The 21,198-nt window shown below is 48.9% G+C and overlaps 2 protein-coding genes across 3 annotated transcripts in view; both read right to left on the reverse strand.

The window, feature by feature from the left end:
- The window catches only part of PSMD1 (proteasome 26S subunit, non-ATPase 1), a 135,235-nt gene extending 124,076 nt beyond the window's left edge, over positions 1-11,159 (reverse strand). The window contains exons 1-5 of the mRNA XM_084847736.1: positions 10,987-11,159; positions 8,196-8,239; positions 5,472-5,545; positions 5,054-5,223; positions 878-1,083 (exon numbers count right to left, since the gene is read on the reverse strand). Of these exons, the coding sequence (XP_084703862.1) occupies positions 878-1,083; positions 5,054-5,223; positions 5,472-5,545; positions 8,196-8,239; positions 10,987-11,002 (510 nt within the window). The 5' untranslated portion in view covers positions 11,003-11,159. The remainder of the gene's footprint in view (positions 1-877; positions 1,084-5,053; positions 5,224-5,471; positions 5,546-8,195; positions 8,240-10,986) is intronic.
- A 1,589-nt stretch (positions 11,160-12,748) lies between these two features.
- On the reverse strand, positions 12,749-20,400 carry C3H2orf72 (chromosome 3 C2orf72 homolog). Of its 2 annotated transcripts, XR_014789650.1 has the most exons (4): positions 19,785-20,400; positions 16,482-16,598; positions 14,837-15,360; positions 12,749-14,490 (listed from the first exon to the last, which is right to left on the reverse strand). XR_014789650.1 is itself a non-coding variant. In XM_084847738.1 (3 exons), exons 1-3 carry the CDS (start codon positions 20,398-20,400, stop codon positions 15,269-15,271), a joined length of 825 nt encoding a protein of 274 aa, XP_084703864.1. In that variant the 3' UTR covers positions 12,749-15,268. The 2 variants fall into 2 exon arrangements, 1 of the variants encoding a protein (XP_084703864.1); XM_084847738.1 differs by having other exon boundaries at positions 12,749-15,360.
- Positions 20,401-21,198: the final 798 nt, after the last annotated feature.

The following is a 21,198-nucleotide window of genomic DNA, read 5'->3' on the forward strand; positions in this document are numbered from 1 at the left end:
CTCATTTGCACAAATCCTGAAGAGGCTGACAACACCACCATACAAATGGAGGTTGGTGGAAGAAGCACCACCTTTTTCTCCAACTTTGTGCTGGGGAAGGGGCAAGTATTACTCACTGCAGCTACTCTGAGTTTTGGAGGATGCGACACAACTTTTGAAGGAATCTCTGCCCCACCCTCCAGCTCCAAGGTGGAAAAGAAGACCGAGGCTTGCTGTTTTGGTGCTCAGAGCACCTCTCACACCCAGCACAAAAAGGAGCCCCTGCCTCTTTTCCAGATCAAGAGAGAATCACTGGAGGTGGCTGCTTGAGTAGTGAGTGACCATTTAAGCATGGGGGGGAGACAGATTGCCTTTGGCTGCCCAGCACCATAACCAGCCTCAGCACCAAGCCTGGAAGTAGAGAGTGAGGTGGCAGGGATTGTCCCCACAAGACCACAGTAGTGTCCATCTCAGAGTTCTACAGTCAGGCCACAACCCAAACAAGCCTTTATATTACACATAAGGAAACCATGTGCACACCAGTCAAAGCTCTTTTAGTACTGCCCACTGCTACAGCTGCCACAGCCGAGGCAAACCAATCTTCTGTTTCAAAAGTGGCCTGCCTCCTTGGTTGTAGGAGCCAACACTTAAAAAAATATGAAGCCACACTCTCAGTTCCCTCTGAAGCATGTAAACAGCTCCTTCAGATCATGGGCTCCGGATCACCCATTTTTGAGCAAGCTATATATAAAGGGTAACACCTGCAAGTTAAGCAGAATTATATACATTTCCTGATTTGCATAATGTGGCCAGCTATGGCTCTCTAGCAATCTCCTGGCCCAAATTTGAAGAGGGCTGTGCACGTGTACCAAACATTACTTCCTGCATTTTCACCTACCGATTCCAAAATGGTTTTCTCAAAGATATCCAGCCTGCGTGTCTCCAAGGCAATACCAATGGCTTGTTTGTACTTGTGATCATCTAAACAGCGCTGGAACATCTTATTCACAATCCCTTCCAGTCGCGGATCAACTGCCTTCTTTGCTCCCTCGGCCAAATCAGCATTTTCCACACACTGTTTGGTGTAATGGTCGATGCACTTTGCTGGGAAAAGAAACACACACGCTCCACCTTAAACTTCCCCAATGTTCACAGATTCATAATGTCGATAAAAGCTCAGTTTGGAATATTGACATGCCTGTCAAGTTCCAATTGTAACTCAAAACTTATGTTCTGAAGACATTTGACATCGCAAAAGAAGTGATTAACTTAATGATGCTGTGGCACTGAAACAACATTTACTGTCATCTGAATAGAAGCCAAAAACATGACCATAAGATTATAAACTGATTCTGATATTGGGTCCAAAAGCTGGATTCATGGAAATCTCAGCTTTCATTAATTAACACATACCAAGTTTCTATCCCTCAAGGGATTTGCCTATAAAATCTTTATAGAACAGAGCACTGCTCTTTTCAACATGGCTACCTAGATCCATCTCATGTTCTTCAGAGCAATGTTGTGCTACCCTTACATACTCATGCATTCCTTCCACCCTCTGTGTAGAGATGAGTCTCTTCCTGCCCACACTCTATTCTTTGTCCCAAATGCTGCCCAAAACTAAGCTACTAGTTTTGGACTCAAATTGCAAGTTTGCTCAAGCAAACTGAGCAACTTGACATTTCAATAAAGCAAACAACTCTGATTTCCAGAATTTGAAAATGGCCAAGAGCCAGATCTGGATATTCTGTCAGTACTTTTACTCAAAATGTTTTTTGATCTTTGTTAAAACAGAGTGACCCCTTCATGGATCACTGCCTTGTTGTGGCGAAGGGGCTTGCGTAACTCAGTGAAGCCATAAGCTATGCCGTGCAGGGCCACCCAAGACGGACAGGTCATGGCAGAGAGTTCTGACAAAATGTGGTCCACTGGAGAAGGAAATGGCAACCCACTCCAGTATTCTTGCCAAGAAAACCCCATGGAACGTATCACAAGGCTAAAAGAGATGACGCCGGAAGATGAGCTCCTCAGGTCGGAAGGTGTCCAATATGCTACTGGGGAAGAGCAGAGGGTATTTCCAAGTAGCGCCAGAAAGAGTGAAGCGGCTGGGCCAAAACCGAAAGGACACTCAGCTGTGGATGTGTCTGGCGGTGAAAAGAAAATCCGATGCTGTAAAGAACAATACTGTTTAGGAACCTGGAATGTCAGATCAATGAATCAAGGTAAGCTGGAGGTGGTCAAACATGAGATGGCAAGATTGAACATCGACATCTTGGGAACCAGCGAACTAAAATGGACAAGCATGGGCGAATTTAATTCAGGTGACCATCATATCTACTATTGTGGGCAAGAATACCTTAGAAGAAATAGAGTAGCACTCATAGTCAACAAAAGGGTGGGAAAAGCAGTACTGGGGTACAATCTTAAAAACGACAGAATGATCTCAGTACGAATCCAAGGCAAACCATTCAACATCACAGTAATTCAAGTCTATGCCCCAACCACTGAGGCCGAAGAAGCTGAGGTTGATCGGTTCTATGAAGAACTACAACACCTTCTAGAACTCACATCAAAAAAAGACGTCCTCTTCATCATAGGGGATTGGAATGCTAAAGTAGGAAGTCAAGAAATCACCGGGATAACAGGCAGGCATGGCCTTGGTGTACAAAATGAAGCAGGACAAAAGCTAATAGAGTTTTGCCAAGAGAACATGCTGATCATAGCAAACACTCTTTTCCAACAGCACAAGAGGCGACTCTACACATGGACGTCACCAGATGGTCAATATCGAAATCAGATTGATTATGTCCTTTGCAGCCAAAGATGGAGAAGCTCCATACAGTCAGTAAAAACAAGACCTGGAGCTGACTGTGGCTCAGATCATGAGCTGCTTCTTGCAAAATTTCGGCTTAAATTGAAGAACGTCGGGAAAACCACTAAACCATTCAGGTATGACCTCAATCATATCCCTTATGAATATACAGTGGAGGTGAGGAATAGATTTCAGGGATTAGACCTGATAGACAGAGTGCCTGAGGAACTATGGACGGAGGTCCGTAACATTGTTCAGGAGGCAGCAACGAAATCCATCCCAAAGAAAAAGAAATGCAAGAAAGCAAAGTGGCTGTCTGATGAGGCTTTACAAGTAGCTCACGAAAGAAGGGAAGCGAAAAGCAAGGGAGAAAGGGGAAGATATACCCAACTGAATGCAGAGTTCCAGAGAATAGCAAGGAGAGACAAGAAGGCCTTCTTAAATGAACAATGCAAAGAAATCGAGGAAAACAATAGAATGGGAAAGGCTAGAGATCTTTTTAAGAAAATCGGAGATCTCAAGGGAACGTTTTGTGCAAAGATGGGCATGATAAAGGACAAAGAAGGCAGGGACCTAACAGAAGCAGATGAGATTAAGAAGAGGTGGCAAGAATACACAGAAGAACTCTACAGGAAAGATCTGAATGTCCCTGATAGCCATGATAGTGCGGTCACTGAACTTGAGCCGGACATCCTAGAGAGTGAAGTCAAGTGGGCCTTAGGAAGCATTAGTAACAACAAAGCTAGTGGAGATGACAGTATTCCAGCTGAGCTATTTAAAATCCTAAAAGATGATGCTGTTAAAGTGCTGCATTCAATATGCCAACAAATCTGGAACACTCAGCAGTGGCCACAAGACTGGAAAAGGTCAGTTTACATTCCAGTGCCAAAGAAGGGCAACGCCAAAGAGTGTTCAAACTACCGCACAATTGCGCTCATTTCACATGCCAGCAAGGTGATGCTCAAAATCCTACAAGCTAGGCTTCAGCAGTATGCGAACCGAGAACTACCAGAAGTACAAGCTGGGTTTAGAAGAGGCAGAGGAACTAGAGATCAAATCGCCAACATTCGCTGCATCATGGAGAAAGCAAGAGAATTCCAGAAAAACGTCTGTTTCTGCTTCATTGACTACGCTAAAGCCTTTGATTGTGTGGATCACAACAAACTGTGGCAAATTCTTAAAGTGATGGGAGTACCAGACCACCTTACCTGTCTCCTGAGAAACCTGTACGAGGGTCAAGAAGCAACAGTAAGAACCAGACATGGAACAACCGATTGGTTCAAAATTGGGAAAGGAGTACGACAAGGCTGCATATTGTCGCCCTGCTTATTTAACTTATATGCAGAGTACATCATGAGAAATGCCGGGTTGGATGAATCAGAGGTCGGAATTAAGATTGCCGGGAGAATTATCAACAACCTCCGATATGCAGACGATACCACCCTAATGGCAGAAAGCGAAGAGGATCTCAAGAGCCTCTTGTTGAGGGTGAAAGAGGAGAGTGCAAAAGCTGGTTTGAAACTCAACATTAAAAAAACGAAGATCATGTCATCTGGCCCTATCACTTCCTGGCATATAGAAGGGGAAGAAATGGAAGCAGTGACAGATTTTACTTTCTTGGGCTCCAAGATCACCGCAGATGGTGACTGTAGCCATGAAATTAAAAGACGCTTGCTCCTTGGGAGGAAAGCTATGGCAAACCTAGACAGCATAGTAAGAAGGAGAGACATCACCTTGCCGACAAAGGTCCGTCTAATCAAAGCTATGGTTTTCCCAGTAGTAATGTATGGCTGTGAGAGCTGGACTATAAGGAAGGCTGAGCGCCGAAGAATTGATGCTTTCGAACTGTGGTGCTGGAGAAGACTCTTACGAGTCCCCTGGACTGCAAGGATGTCAAATCAGTCCATCCTAAAGGAAATCAACCCTGAGTGCTCATTGGAAGGACAGATCCTGAAGCTGAAGCTCCAATATTTTGGCCACCTAATGCGAAGAGAAAACTCCCTGGAAAAGACCCTGATGCTGGGAAAGACTGAAGGCAAAAGGAGAAGGGGACGGCAGAGGATGAGATGGCTAGATAGCATCACGGATGCAATGAATATGAACTTGAGCACGCTCCGGGAAAGAGCGCAGGACAGGAAGGCCTGGCGTGCTATGGTCCATGGGGTCACGAAGAGTCGGACACGACTGAACGACTGAACAACAACAACAACAAAATAGAGTGGCCTGCTAGAATGCCTTCTAATTCACAGTGTCAGGCCTTACCAATGATCGTCTCCACATATTCTGAATTGTCATTGACGTTGAAGAGGTTGCCTGCTCCCAGGGCATAGTTCAGTGACTCTTCAAAAGCTCCAAGGTGATAAAACACTTTCGAAGCCACTAAAGCAGCAAACTCACGACTCCGGAAGCCAACATCTTCATACAAGATTTCACTACAGAGAAAACGAGGGAGAAAAAAAATCAGATCAATACCGCCTTCTGCGAACACAAACCAAGTTTTACATTTCAACCTAACTAGCATCCTGTTGATGATGGAGCTACAATTCCAAAATAATGAAAAATCCATTCATGAAGTATGGATCCACACGTTTTTCTAACCAAGAGGTAAGACAGTACATTTCACTCTTGTGCTCTAAATTAACTGGCTACCCTGTTCCCACATATAAAACATTTGTCTTACATTTTGTCCACTGACTCAGAGATTTCTGCCCAGAAGTCATTGACAACAGCATTCAGTTTGTGAAGAGCAAATTCCTGCAAAAACAATGAGAACCAAATTACTAGAGATGCTGAGTTACAGGTGCTGCATGCTGAGTTACAGGAGAACAGAGCTGTGGCAAGTGGCTAGGACTTAAGAGTATGAACATCTTTAACTTGAACTCCAGATCACTGCATCCTGCCATGTATTCTCCTAGAACAGAGACAAGCAACCTTGTGCCCTCCAGATGTTTTGGACTCCCATTCACCCCAGTCAGGGATGGTGGGAGTTATAGTCCAAAACATTCAAAGGGTGCCAAGTTACCTACCCTGGCTTAGAAAGATGAAAAGTCACCTATCACCAGGTTACTCAATAGTACCAGCCCAGGAAGGAGACAGAGACCAACTAGGCCAAAGTTCATTAAAAATATAAAGTAAGCCCTGCTAAAGGAAGGTAGGCAGTTGTGAGAGCATAAGCAGGGCATCCCGTAACTCCTTCCAGGCCACTTTTCCATGACTTCATCAGACCAGAGGCAGCCAAACTATCTTATTCCAAACAGTAAACTATGTGTGGTTGAATATGTGGCGCCCCAGCTCCCTGTTCCTTAGACTTACTCACTCACCAAGGACAAGAATCAGCCTTGTTTTCTTGACAACTAAGGAAGGTTTACCTTAAAGCTTAAAAATGCACTCCATTATTCAAGTCCAGCAGTGTTTGCTTCTTATTGAGTATAGGTTGGCTTTCCAGAGTCTGACTTCATTATGTTTTGGCTGACGTCATAATGTACTATAGGAAGGATTGGAAAGGCACTTCCACCCTCCCCACCCCAGTCCGCCCCGCCCCACCCCGTTTTCGCTGCTCCGCACTGCTCTTACGAGTGCAGAGCCGATCCACGCTGCCTACGAGGCAGTGTGGGAAGGGGTGGAGATTGGTTCCCAGGAACCAACCTATCCTTTGGACATCTAGCCACTGACTAGCGGCCATAGGATTGCGCCCTAAGAACCTTATCAACTTTAATGGTCACATATGAATCAGCTGTTTGTCCATTTTCACCCTGGCATGCTCTATCTGCCCCAGGAATGGAAGTGACACAAAACTGGCACAGACCTAACCATTCAGAAATGAACTTGACACAAATCATTAGTAGTAGTGAGTTTCATGTCAATATAAAGTAACAGCTGAAGCAATCTTCAGTTCAAGAAAAGTATGAGGCAATGCTCAGCCTCATATAACACCACACACACAAAACACATACATATTTTCAGTGGTTGCTTCTAGAAAGCAGATCTTCAACTAAGAACATCAGAAGAGCCCTGCTGGATCAGACCAAGGGTCCATCTAGTCCAGCATTCTGTTCACACAGTGGCCGACCAGCTGTTGACCGGAACCCACAAGCAGGACATGGGTGCAACAGCACCCTCCCACCCATGTTCCCCAGCAACTGGTGTGCATAGGCTCACTGCCTCTGATACTGGAGGTTGCACATAGCTATCAAGACTAGTAGCCATTGATAGCCTTCTCCTCCAGGAATTTGTCCAACCCCCTTTTAAAGACATGTGGCAGACCAGGCAAACCTTTCATATTTGCATCATCTTTCCCCTGTTGCTCAATTAGGAAATTCTATAATCAAACGCTTCCAAGAGAAGTCTGGAATTAAAAATGAGATCCCAGTAGCTAATACAATCCAAGTTAGCCTTCTGACCTAAGAGTAGTTAAAATGTCTCATATCTGATGTTTGCCAGATGAGAGACAGTAGTACTAGGCCATTAGAGATAGATCAATAGAACCCTTTTACTGATTAGAAAGGAATCCAGATAAGGAGGTGCTAATGTTAAATTTAGGGTTGTGATTTTCACTTAGAAGGGTTAACAAGGGCACCGTAAAACAAGCAGATACATGATGATACCACATACGGCATCAGATAAGTGACTAATAGCCTCAGCTGAGATCGTAAAGTAATGAAATATGTGTAAGATAACAAGCTTACAAGACAGCATGGTATCAAGGAAATATGTTTATATCAAAAACATACCTGTAACATGTCAAAGAAAGTTAAAATGTTTGTATAAGTATGTTGTTATGCCCAATAATCTCGATAAGAAACTTCAAAATTTGATAATCTTATTTAGACATATAAAGATTTAAAGTACAAATGTTATCTTTGGAATTCTTAGATAAGGAAGATAAATTGTAGTTTGAACATATTTTACAGTATCCAAAAGGTATATAAAGGAGACTCAGAAATTGCAACAGTGGAAGCTATCCTTTAGGATCAGCTTTCCTTAACATGTTGACTGTAGAATCAACCTGGTAAGCTTGATATTGATTATCACTGAGAACTGGCAAATGTGCTCAACTCTGCTTAGAAGTCTAGTTTAAGAATGATGTTAGATGTTTCATGTGTTTGAATTTATGCATGCATAAGCTCTTGTACTGTTATGCTCACACTTTGTAATAAAAAGACAAGTCTGTTCTGTTTCTTAAGAAACAGAATTCTGTATTACCCATATCAAGAGTGAAGTATTAAGCTGGGTCTAGGTGGTATCTGGTTTTAGGAGAAATCTGACTACAGACAGGTAACCAGTGGTTGCCAATGTAGTGACAATATCATCTGAGAGAATCTCTAACCCAGGGCATATGCCACGCAACCTAGACACCTTGATGATCTATTACCCTTAAGTCAAAAGAAAAAACTTAGACACCTACCTTGAGTTCTGGCTCTTCCTCATCCAGAAGTGAAATAATTCCAGCTACAAAAGAAAGGCCTTGTTAGCATCAGTATTTGTGGCCAAGAGGTCTAGTAGTAAAAGTTATGGGCCAATAAAGTTGGAAAACTTGTTTTGTGGTCATAACTGTATGGTTCCAAAAACAAGATGTTCCCCACAAGGGGGGAAGCAAATAATCAAAGCTGAACACATTCTCTCCGCCTTTCTCATGGCTTAACTACACATTACAGATGTCACATGAAAAAATGTGGCCACGCCTAAGCCACAGAAGGGATAGTATGCAGTTTTACAGAAAAGGAGGAACTGATGGCTGCCGCTTTCCACCCATTGTTTCTCTGCTTCATCTGATATTCTGAATTAAATACAGAAATCTCTCACTTTAGCAACTGGTTGTTCTTGCTCCGCGCATTCCAGTTCTATAGTCCACTCTAGCATCCCTCTTGAGGGGTGCCTTCTTAACCCTCAACAGTCAGAGCCTGGTTTACATGTGGCTACTTTTCAGGTTATAAGTTAACATTTAGCTAGGCTCTGAGATATGGTCTGCATCCAGCCCCATTCTCTTATTTGCTGCCCACACGAAGAGCACAATCCTATGCATGTTTAGACAGAAAAAAGTTCTACAATTCCCAGCATGCCCCAGCCAGCATGGGAGTTGTAGGACTTTTTTTCTGTCTAAACATGCATAGGATTGCGCCCTAAATGTTCTTCCTTTTTAAAAACTGTAATTAGTCTCTTCTCTATCCCCCATCCTTCTTCAAACAATACCTTTTCCTCCAATGTTCCACAAAACAACAATAGTGGCATGTGTGTATTTCTAACGCCTATTTCATGTCTACATGCACACATTTATACGCATATGCACTAAGAGGCAAGACCCACCTGCCCTGCACTCATCCGAGAACATGTCACATGCCTTGAGAATCATTTGATTGCAAGGGAGGATATAAATCTTAGAAATAAACATGCCAGTGTAATAAAATCCTCACAAACAAGCATTTGGAATCCCTCAGGGGGAAAGATTTGCTGGAAAATGGCAAGGGGAAAATTGAGACCCCCCCAACCCCCCTCATTGCTTCTCTGCAGCAATTTGTCCCTCCAACTGATTTTGTTACATTTTCATCCCACCCTTCCTCCAAGGAGCTCAGGACAGTGCACATGATCCCTGCCCACCCATTTTATCCTCACAACCACCCTTTGAGGTAGGTTAGACTGGGAGAATTATTTAGAATATTTATACACCACTTTTCAACAAAAAGCAATTTATACAGTAAAAGGTGGCTGTAATAACATGTTATTATAATGTTGTCCAGAGCCTCAGCACAGACAGGTTTTCTCACATAGATTTTCCACCCTCAAACAAAGGAACAGTCTGACTCCTTCACCTTACACCTGATATCTACTTAGGTTCTGGCTGTCTTGGAGAGCAACTCCTCCCTGGAAGCACCTGCTTCCCCTGCATTCCCCTGAATCGTTATCTGATTCAGGAATGGATCAGATAACAGGGCTGCTCCTGCTGGCACACAGTTCTTCCCTGAGATAGCTGACACGATGGCAGTAAAAATTCTCACAGGAAGAGACTTGATGGAGTCAGCCATCTCCCTTACCAATATCAGTGGCGGGACTGACTTGTTTTTGCCTCAGCAACAAGCAACTCCTCCCTGGAAGTGCACCCCCTGCCCCAACTCAGATCTGGGAGCAGAGCAGTTAACAACATTGGGGCCAAGAGGACATGACTGCTCCTGCTGTCACACAGTTTCTCCCTCAGACTGCTGAAATAAAGTGACTAGCGGGGGGCGGGGGGATTGAACCCAGGTTCAAGGCCATATGATAGGGGGCAGGCACCTGAATAACTCTAGCACTACTTTCCACATTTGATGAAGTCGACTGTAGCCCACGCAAAAGCTTATGCCATAATGAGTTTGGTAGTTTCCAAAGTGCCACAAGGCTCTTTGCATATTAACAATAACCTTTTAAAGCAGGTTTTGCTGGCATGGTGCCCTCCAGCTGTGTTGGGGTGGGGAAGGCTGTCTTATGGGCTTAGAAAAAAATACACTGGGGAACATTTGATACCCCACTCCCACTCTAAACCCACAAACTGCTTTCCTGCCAAGACAGGCATCTAAAGAACTTTCCATCACCCCCATGATAACCTGTAAATAGATGGGCACTTGCCAGAACATAAACGAGTAGGAAGAAATGCTTTCTCACTGTGATAACTAAATAGAGCCCCCAGATTCAGGAGCAGTATACCTCTGAACAGAAGTTGCTAGGTGGAAGCAACAGCCGGGGAAGACTGTTTGCCTCCAGTCGCCTGCTGGGCTTCCTGGTCGGCCACTGTTGGGCATAGGATGTTGGGCTATGCCGACCTAGCGGGGTTATGTTCTTCAGCAGACTTCCCCAACCGGGTTCTCTGCAGGGGTGTTGGACTGCAACTGGCCAACTAGGAATAATGGGAGTTACAGTCCAGCACCTCCGGAGAGCGCCCGGTTGGGGACGCAGGGACGGGCAACTTGGAGGCCAGTAGTCTGGAGGGCCACATCTCCCCGCCGCCCTAGCCAGCGAAGGATGATGGGGGTTGTAGTCCAAAACATCTGGAGGGCCACCAGCGGCCTCCCCACGTTCTCCGCCACAGGCCAGGCTTGGGGCCGGGGCCACTGGGGCGCATGCAAAGGGGCGGGAAGCGGGGCCGGGCGGCCAACCTCGGGCCCGGCCTGACTCAGCGGAAAGGACCGGGGCCTTCGCCCGGCTGGCTCGCTCGCTCGCTCGCTCACCGGCTGAGGTGATCATGGCGCCGCCGGCGTCGCGTGCTCCCGCCGGCTGGGTGCTGCGGAGACGGGGAAGGGCCGGCCGAGGGGAATCCTTCAGAGCGCGGCGCCGCTGGCCGTGAGGCTCCGTGACCAAGCGCGTTCGCCGCTTCCGCCGCGTCCTCGAGCTACCCGGAAGTGACGCGTCAGGGCCGCGCCGGCGACGCGTCCGCTTCAGGGCCCGCCGCCTCAGCAACCGACGGCGGCGTTCGAATGGGGTCGTCTAGTACAAACGCCTGTTTCGGAACGGGCGAGGGGAGGGGTCGGCCGCAGGGAACCGGTGAGAGGAAATTCCGCCCTAGGGCCGGGGGGGGGGGGGTGCGTCCTTGGAACGCGAAAACCAGGCCGCAATCCTAGGCAGTTTGGACAGAAGTCCTACAACTCCCAGCATTCCCCAGCCAGCTATGCTGGCTGAGGAATGCCGGGAGTTGTAGGACTTCTTTTTCCCGTCTAAACACGCCTAGGATTGCACCCTTGGTCTAGCATTTAAGGACGCCTAGGATTGCACTCTACCTGTGCCTAACTATGTAATATGTCCTATTATCCAACTGTGAATTTTTCTAACGGACCAGTGTGGCTACCTCTGCTTTTCACTATGTAATATGTTGGCTTTTATGTCTTCCCACATTGAGCCGACCACGCAATGCGGCTGCAAAAAAGGCAAATGCCATTTTGGGCTGCATTAATCGAAGCATAGCTTCCAAATCCCGGGAAGTACTAGTTCCCCTCTACTCAGCACTGGTTAGGCCTCATCTGGAGTACTGTGTCCAGTTCTGGGCACCGCACTTTCAGAAGGATGCAGACAAACTGGAGAGGGTTCAGAGGAGGGCAACGAAGATGATCGGGACTGGAAACAAAGGCCTATGAAGAGAGACTGAAAGAACTGGGCATGTTTAGCCTGGAGAAGACTGAGGGGAGATATGACAGCGTTCTTCAAGTACTTGAAAGGTTGTCACAGGGAGGAAGGCCAGGATCTCTTCTTGATCATCCCAGAGTGCAGGACACGGAATAATGGGCTCGAGTTCCAGGAAGCCAGATTCTGGCTGAACATCAGGAAAAACATCCTGTCAGAGGAAGACGACGATGGAACCAGTTACCTAGGGAGGTGGTGGGCTCTCCCACGCTGGAGGTGTTCAAGACGAGGCTGGACAGCCAGCTGTCAGGGATGCTCTCAACTTGGGATTCCTGCATTGAGCAGGGGGTTGGACTCGATGGCCTTGTAGGCCCCTTCCAACCCTACTATTCTATGATTCCCGATAAGAAATGAACGTATATCAACTTGGATATTTCCCTGGGTATTACAATATTCTGAGCTGAAATGGTTTTGGCAGTGAACAACCTTGAAATGTGTTGAAATGATTCAAAATTTGATTTCAGCTCTAGCACCTTCAATCCCTGCACTTGTCAGTTTATTTGCAGTATTTTTATCCCGCTCTTCAGCCAAAAAAATAGCTCCCAGAGTGGGTCACAAAGATTAATCATGGCAGCCCCTGCCCTCAGCCTTACAATCTAAAAGACATGACCCAAGAGGAAAAGGGATTGGGAGAGAGAACGGGGGAAAAAGCACCCCCGCTTGGGGGTTCACATAACTAGTTGAGAGATCTCATCTAACAGGACTGAAAAAGAGCTGTTGAGGTAGACTTCACATAAGGGTCAACCACCGCAGTGTCTTGTACTGTTGTCAATTTTTGGTTATTTACTACCCGCCAAAAGGCAGACAGTTGAGATATATATCCTACAAATTTCAATTGGTATAAAGCTATCTGTTTATTGTATTTCTATATCGCCTTTCTGAAACTAACCACAGTTAGAAGGTGTTCATGGGAAGCTTACACTGTTTTGTAATACTTGGGTTTATTTACAGATATACAAGGTGAGCATAGGTAGAGGTATACAGTTTCAAAACACCCCAACAGATCAAAGACCACTGCTCCCACATCAGATCTCTAGGCAGGCAACCCCCCCACCCCAAATGCTGTTAAATTACAGCCTGTCCTTTAGATCCAGACATCTGCGATTCCCTTCATCTTTGCTGGCATCAGGGCAGGGGGAGGTCTGCCCCCTTCTCTGCTTAGTTTTTCCTATTCAGATCTTGCCCCAAATGATCCCGAGTCAAGTTCTCATGTCAACATATTGCTGGTAGTTTAACTTAACAAAAGGATGTGCCTGGCCAGACCTGCCTCGATAATCCTCTCCTGCCCAACTCCTCAACTGGCCGTGCTGGCTGGGAATGATGGGAGTTGCCGTCCAATACACTTGGAGGGCACCAGATTGGGGAAAGCTGCCTTCCACTATTGGTTATAACCAAGACTTAACTGCTGTTCTCTAGTTTTGCCTCCAAGTGGCATTATGCACCAAATGTAGACTGCCCAAAGGCCGGCAGATCAAGCTACTGATATAGAGGCACTGGAGTTTCGTCTTCTGTGACTCCATTTGGCCCCTGCAACACTTAAGACCGCCTAACCCAACCTGGTTCCCTCCGGATGTGTTGAACTACAACTCTCAGAGTCCTGTAGTTCCATGGCTCTGGAGGGCACCAGATTGCAGAAGTATGCTGGAAGTAATACAACAGAGCACTGAATATAGCCAGAGATGGATATTGCTTAAATTCTCATGGCTCACTTTTCCATCCATCAGGATCCCCAAGGCAGCTGGGGTTCGCTGAAATGAACTCATGAGCTTCCACAAGGCAGGATTGAAATGTTGTGCTTTATTATTTTATTGACCCCTTGCTTTCAGCGGGTCATGAAGCTGCTCCCAGCTGAGCCCGCCAAGTTCAATGTTGTATAATGTTCCAGCTACTGCAGCCACCTCCCCAAATGGGAGACACCGAAGTGTCACCACCTCTTATATGCTGTGTCATGCTGTTAAAAGTCTGGGGGGGGGGGCGGTGCTGGGAGGAAGATAACCTTACAGCAAACTTCTCCAACCTGGTGTCCTCCAGATGCCATAACTCCCATTATTCCCAGCCTGTGCAGTGATGGAAGGTGTAGTCCAATACATCTCAAAGCTGCCACGGAAAGCTGACTTGCAGCCCGTGACTTAAGCAGGAAAAGTCTGCATCTCTCAGCTGTTCTCTTTCCCCCCACCCCTCCTGCCATCCAAATTATTTTGCCTTTGCACACTTCATGCCCTTTCCCATTGTTCAGACTCCTTTGAAGAACAGGATGCCCGGCTGCCCAGCATGAATGACACGGGAGGGGGAAAAGGGAACAACTACCGTGTTCATATTCAAATCCATCAACAATGGGAAACAAGATTTCTCTTAAGCACCTTAAAGCCTAACATATGTATATTACTGGCAAACCTTTGTCCGCCAAAGCCCACTTGGACACACATCTGGAGGCCACCAGGTTGAGAAAGGCTGCCTGAGGCCACCAAGATGCAAACCAGTCCGAAAAAGGAATGGTAGGCCTAGGAAGCCAGATTTCTTGGGAAGCTCTCCCAGGACAACATTCGATGCAGAAGATACTTTGGACCCCATTGTTAAAGAAAATGCACTTGAGGCTTTCATAGTATCTGTAGAAGGTCTGCAATACATTTTGAGTGCTAGAACAACCATAGATAAGAGGTGAACAATGCATGCTCTGCTCACATGGTGCTGCAAAGGAGTTCACAGAGAATCTGGATGGAATCTCTTTGCGATGGTAAACAATTCAAAGTAGAAAATTGGGAGAGAAGTTTGTTTTAAAAGCATCAGAACTGCCCCTCTTTTCTCCCAAGTATAATGACTTTTAAGCCCATAGATATTTCCCTCACATATTTCACATTGAAAGGTAGCGATTCCTGAATTTAAAAGTAAAAATTAAAAGGATACAAGCTAGAGTTGGTCAGAGCAATACGCGCAAATACTACTGTGATGCCCACCCCTGCCCATGAAAAGCACCGTGCCACCACAAATGCGAGTGTTCCAGTGCAGTCTTCAGTGCAGAGACGTCACCCATTCTCCTTGACTGAGAGGCGGCAGGTTTGCATCCAGGTGGGGCCTTGCCCTGAAGCAAGGACAGTGGCAGAGGATGTGGTCTTTCCCAGACTATTGCACTGCTGCATCCTTGCTACAAAAGGTTCTGGGGATCAAGTGAAGGCAAAACAGCTTCTTTCGAATAAATTGATAGGTGGACTTCCAGGTGCTTTCCCCAAAGAGCATATTTGGATGAACCCTGCCCTTGATCCTTCTGCTTCCAGAAGGAGATGGAGGCAGGCTCTTTCAGCCCAGTACAGCAGCAATGGAAGGATTCCATCGGGCGTTCTAAGGGTCTGCCCCTCCACCGCCATCTTCACAGTTCCCGTTGGGCTTTATGTTGGTCAAAGCTACACCTTGGTTTGGGTCATGTAGGGCATCTGTGTTGGGAAAAGAAAAACCGATTTAGGACATGCCCCTTACAAATGTAATACCCGTTTCAGGCATTTCATTAGGATGACAGCTTCTGCCGGCTTGGTGCCCTCCAGATGTGTTGGGATGGGGTTTGTAGTTCCACACAGTTGGAGGGCCCCAAGTTGGGGAAGGCTGCCCTACCGCCTAATTTTTTAAGCAGGGGCTGATGCACAATTGTCTAGGAAGATGCAGAATCCTGCAAAGGCTTTGCAGACCAGGACCAGTGCTTAAGGAAGACTTGCAGTCATGGAATAAGAGGAGAGGTCCTCTTATGGATCCATAACTGGTCAAAGAACAGAAAGCAGAGAGCAGGAATACATGGTACATTCTCCCAATGGAGGGAAGTAAATAGTGGGGTCCCACAGGGATCTGTAGTAGGACCAATGCTTTTCAACCTGTTCATAAATGATCTGGAATTAGGAGTAAGCAGTAAAGTGGCCAAATTTGCCAATGACACCAAATTATTTAGGGTGATTGTGAAGAGCTCCAAAAGGATCTCTCCAGACTGGGAGACTGGGCATCTAAATGGCAAATGTGGTTCAGTGTAAGTAGGAATGTCAGAGAAATCCGCCACGGACCCCAAGGAGGACGGATTCAATAGAATCCGGCCTCCGGAGTCCGTGGCGAAAAGGATCCCTTACCTCCGCCTTCCTGCAGAATCCTCCCTGGCCGGATCCTCCCTGCTGGCTCCAGAGCACCAGCGATACGGCCGCCATTGGCATGCCGTACTGCTGGCTGAGGCTGACTCCGGACGCAAATGGCGTCCACTACACCATTTGCGGCCATAAAGCTCTTAGATTAATCACACACAGTTTTGCACCAGGAAGATCCAGCTTCTATAAAAACCTGCAAGGAGACAAGTGCTGCACTCTCCCTGCCCTCTGGACCTCGCCAGAAGCACTACCTGCACAATCCCAAGCGTCATGAGAGCTAGAAACTTTACAGGCTTAAAAAAATTAAATGAAAACCAAAACTGGGAATCCCATTCTGTTATTCACACACGAGAAGTCACAGTAGATGAGCTGGCTGATCAGAAAATATATTTGCTGTATCGCAAGGCACAACACTGCCGCTCAAGCGGTGTTACCTTCGTTACGTTTCTTTCCAGTTGTATCCAAATGCCCGTTCCTTTGCAGTCTCCTTCTGCCCCAGGGGAGGCACTGCAGGAAGGCAGGGAATCTCCGCTTCTTGGTTTCCACCCCATCTTTGAAATAGAAAAAAAGAGAACATAGTCAGATCTACACAGGCAGAAAGGTACTTTGGGCTCCGTCCAAATTTGATGAGCAACTCTAATACATTCAGGACATAAGAAGAGCCCTGCTGGATCAGACCAAGGGTCCGTCTAGTCCAGCATTCTGTTCACACAGCAGCCAAACAGTCGTGGAAGCCCACAAGTAAGACATGAGTGCAATAGCACCCTCCTGCCCATGTTCCCCAGCATCTGGTGTACGGAGACAATTCTGCCCGATTCTGATGGCAATATGTAGCCATGACTAGCAGCCATTGGTAGCCTTCCCCTCCATGAATGTATCTAATCCCCTTTTAAAGCCACCTAAGTTGGTGGCCATCATTACATCTTGTGGTAGTGAATCCCATAGTTTAGCCCTGTGCTGTGTCAAGGATGTCATTTTCTCTGTCCTGAATCTCCCACCAATCAGCTTCATGGGATGACCCCGTTGGGCTTTGGTATTATGAGAGAAGGAGAAAAATGTCTCCCTCTCCACATTCTCCACACCATGCATAATTTTGTAGATCCCCATCATGTCTCCTTTGACCCTCCTTTTTTCTAAGCTAAACAGTCCCAGACATTGTAACCTTTCCTCACAGGGGAGTTGCTCCAGCCCCTTGATCACTCTGGCTGCCCTTCTCTACACCCTTTCCAGCTTTTTGAGGTGCGGTGACCAGAACTGCTCTCAGTACTCCAAGTGCGGTCACAAGACAGGTTTCCACGATCCCATGTAGAACTTCCTAGAACCGTTAGGCTGGGGAACCCTTTGATGCAGCACAGCAAGGGAACTGAGAACGCTGTGGGCCCAAGGCATACCCACCCAGGGGGGAGGCTGCCAGCTGCACCTCCAGATGGCTCACCGGGAGGATGCAAGACTAGAGCCTCCACTGGGCAACAGGTCATTCTACAGCATCTCTCCAGCAGGTGGGCCTCACGGCAGAAATGCCACAGGATGAGTCCTTCTCAGGAGGTGGGTGCCCACTGCATCGCCATGCAAGTCACTGGGTTGTCTCCTATCACACCCGTTTTTGTTTTCAGCCTGTCTTCTTCTCCACCACCACCGACAGCCTCCCCGCCCCCCGCCACTGCCTCACCGTGTCTTGTGGAAAAGCCGCCTCTGAGAGCCAAACTACGTATCATGCACAAAATGAAGACCCAGAGTTTGTTTTTAGACGAGAAAAGCGAAAAGCAGCCTTAGGAGGGTATGATTTTGTACAGGGGAGAAGCACAGCAGCTGTTCTGCGGGGGGAGGAGAAAGGGAGGGACAATGTTGCTGAACCTGTCTGGGTGGCTGGGTTTTTTAGCTTAAAGTTGCCCTCCCCACCCACTCTTGGGCTTAAAACTACCCTCTTTAAAAAAACAAACCACCAGGACTTCATTACACATCTGCAATATTAATGCGTATTTCACTGTACTGAATGCTTGCTCTTTATGCACACTGCCCTGAAACTGTCTTTGGGATGAGGGGGAGATGTGAAGGCCTGGGGGGGAAAAAACAGGAAAAAACGGTGTGTGGGTGGGAGAGAATAATAAAAAGGATTCAAAAATTGGATTTTTTTACGGGGATTTGGGGGAAATTGGGGGGAGGGATTTTTCATTTTCACGGGCTTCCTCATTCCACACACACACCCCCGCAGTGTCCCCTCTCCATCTCCAGGCCTTCAGATCTCTACACAAAGGAGCAGTTTAACATTTTAAAAATTAAGATGAAGTTCTCCGTCAATGACTGTAACTCATTCCACCTTCCAACTACTTTTATGTTGAAATCCTATGCACACATACTGGACAGTGAGCTCTATTGAACTCACTGGGACTGCGAATAAACAGGCACAGAACTGGGAACTGTTGCGCGCTCTGTCACGGAACACCTCTGCTTTCTCTGCACAACCATGGGGCCTGGAACGGCTCAAGGGTCATAGAATCATAGAACAGTAGGGTTGGAAGGGGCCTACAAGGCCATCGAGTCCAACCCCCTGCTCAATGCAGGAATCCAGTGTCACTTTTAGAAACCTGGAGAATTACTCGTCTCCATCCAGGAGGATTAGAAGAGTTGGCAGTAGACAATGCCTGAAGAACTGGATCCTGTTGACCAAGGCAGGAGCCTGACGCCTGCAAGCACAGCTGGGAACTGTAAAGCTACCCTGGGGAGTGATCCCTAATGGTTGTAGACAATGCTAGTCCTACTTGGAGTAGACATGGGACCTCCAACACCAAAAATGCCCACAGACTGCTCCCTTGGGGCCCATCAGACTTCTGGCCATTCCTGATTTTTATTTTATTTTCAAAGATTTCTTTTAAGTTAACTGGGAGGCTGGCATGCTGCAGAGCAAAGGGCTGTGCCCCAGCACCATCTTTGCTGAGGTTCAAAACAGTGGTTTTATACTTTAGGACACAGACCCCACCTCTGTCTTGTACTTAGGTTCTCAGGCTAATGACGTTTTTTATTTTCATCTCACCAACCTGCCTTCTGGGAAATGTGTGTTTGTGACTGGCCATGCCCACCATGGCAGTCGTTTCAGGAATGGGCAAGCCACCCACCCCATTTTGTGAGAGCAACACTCCCTCAAAATGCCCAATGTACTCACTGACCCCCCAAAAGCTGAAGACCCTTGGAGGAGACCCACTGGAATGAATAGGGCTGGAAGTAGACTAAGATTGGATACAAGCCACCATCACACACACAGTTTCCAAAGGTGGTTTTCAAAAAAAAAATCAAAACACTGTATTATGTTTTTAAAAATAACTCAGGCTGCCACTTCCCTTTCTTGCGCCTTTTACAGCACCTAGACACTCGGCCAATGAAGCTTTTCCCACTACTCATCCCATTCTGGAAAAGAGGCAAATCGAACAACTGCTGGGTGTCCTGCTATCGTCATGGCACAGGAGCGAGGTCGGGGCAGAGAAGCGGCAACCCTGTTCCACGCCACCGTAGCGACGGGACGCTCTTGGCCGCGGCGGCAGCAGCGATAATTACGGCGCGGATTTCGGTTTTAAAAAAGCCAGTCCGCAGCCATCGCGTGAAACCCAGCGGAGCCCCCCTTGGAGCAGGCCCACTGCGACGAACAGCGCGCCGCCTCCCCACGTCCCGCTCGCGACACCGGGCCGACTCGCCGCAGGGCGCGCGCGCCACGGGCTCGGAGACCCGCCACGCGCCCCCCGCACCTGCTCGGAGCTTCAGGGCGGCGCTCAGCGCTCGGCAGGCGGCCCGCCGGGCCTCGGCGGCCCCCCGGGCGCCCCCCGGGCGCCAGGCGGCGGCTTGCAGCGTGTCCTGGTGGCCCGGCCGCCGGCCGCGCCGCTCCCGGAAGACGTCCCGCAGCAGCGCCTCCAGCCGCAGGCGCGCCTCGCCGGCCCCGCCGGGCGGCGCGGGCGCCTCGGCCGCCACCACCACGCCGACGACGGCGGGCGGCGCCGGCGCGGCGGGCAGCCGGCTGCGCAGGTCGCGCAGGATCTCGCGCACGCGGCGCCGCTCGCGCCCCCAGCGCGGCGGCAGCAGCGAGCTGGCGCGGAACAGCACGAAGAGCAGCGCGCCCGCCAGCCCCGGCCGCCCGCGCCCGCCGCCGCCCAGGCGCGCCCGCGCGCGCCGCGCCGCCGCCGGCCGCGCCGCCGCCGCCGCCGCGCCCTGCGCGCCCGCCCCGCGCGGCTCGGCGAAGAGGTCCCGCGCGAAGGCCTCCAGCAGGGCCCGCGGCGCCGGCGCCTCGCCCGCCAGCAGCACCCGCTCCCGCCCGCCCGCGCGCTCCACCAGCCCCCGCAGCTCCCGCAGCGCCTCCGCGCGCTCCATGGCGCCGCCGCTGCCCGCCGCCGCCGCCGCCTTTTCTAGCCGGGCCGCCGGGCGGGCGCCGCCCCCGCCGGCCTCCCGGCAGCCGGGCGCCCCTGCGCGGCCGGCGGAGGAAGCCGCGCCAGGCCCGGGCGCCCTGGCCAGCGCCGCGCTCCCCGGAGCGCGTCGCCCGCTCCGCACGGCGCCGGCCGGGGCGCGCGGGCGGGGGCTGGCCGGCACCGCCGCGCACCGTCCGGCCGGCCTTGCGCGTCGGGAGCCGGCGTGCGCGCAGCGGGGCCTCCGCCCGGCGTCTCCCGCGGATACCGGTGTTCCGCGGCGCGGGGACGTTTCTCCGCACGGCCGAGGGCCCCGTCGTGTGAATCCCCGCCAGCCTGCAGCAGGCTGAGGTCGCCGCGGATTGCTCGCCTGAGTTCATGAGCGCTTAATCCCTGGGAAATGTGGCCCGGATTGCAGAGCCCGAGCGCACGCAGTTACGGGATATTACTTCCTAACCAGCTCTGGAGGCCATAGGCACTGTGTTTAAACCATCAAATATTAATAATAAAGCAATGCCTTGCTACACAATTACAGCATTGGAGGCAGGGGCGGTGCTAGGTGCTTAAAAGATCTGGGGCACAGGCCCATAACACAAATTTGCACATATCTATCTATCTATCTATCTATATTGCGAAGAGAAAACTCTCTGGAAAGGACCCTGATGCTGGGAAAGACTGAAGGCCAAAGGAGAAGGGGACGGCACAGGATGAGATGGCTGGATAGCATCACCGATGCGACGAATATGGACTTGAGCACGCTCCGGGA

Source organism: Heloderma suspectum, chromosome 3 (genome assembly GCF_057233095.1).
Source record: "Heloderma suspectum isolate Gila_16-S chromosome 3, 16-S_ref, whole genome shotgun sequence".
Lineage (NCBI taxonomy): Eukaryota > Metazoa > Chordata > Lepidosauria > Squamata > Helodermatidae > Heloderma > Heloderma suspectum.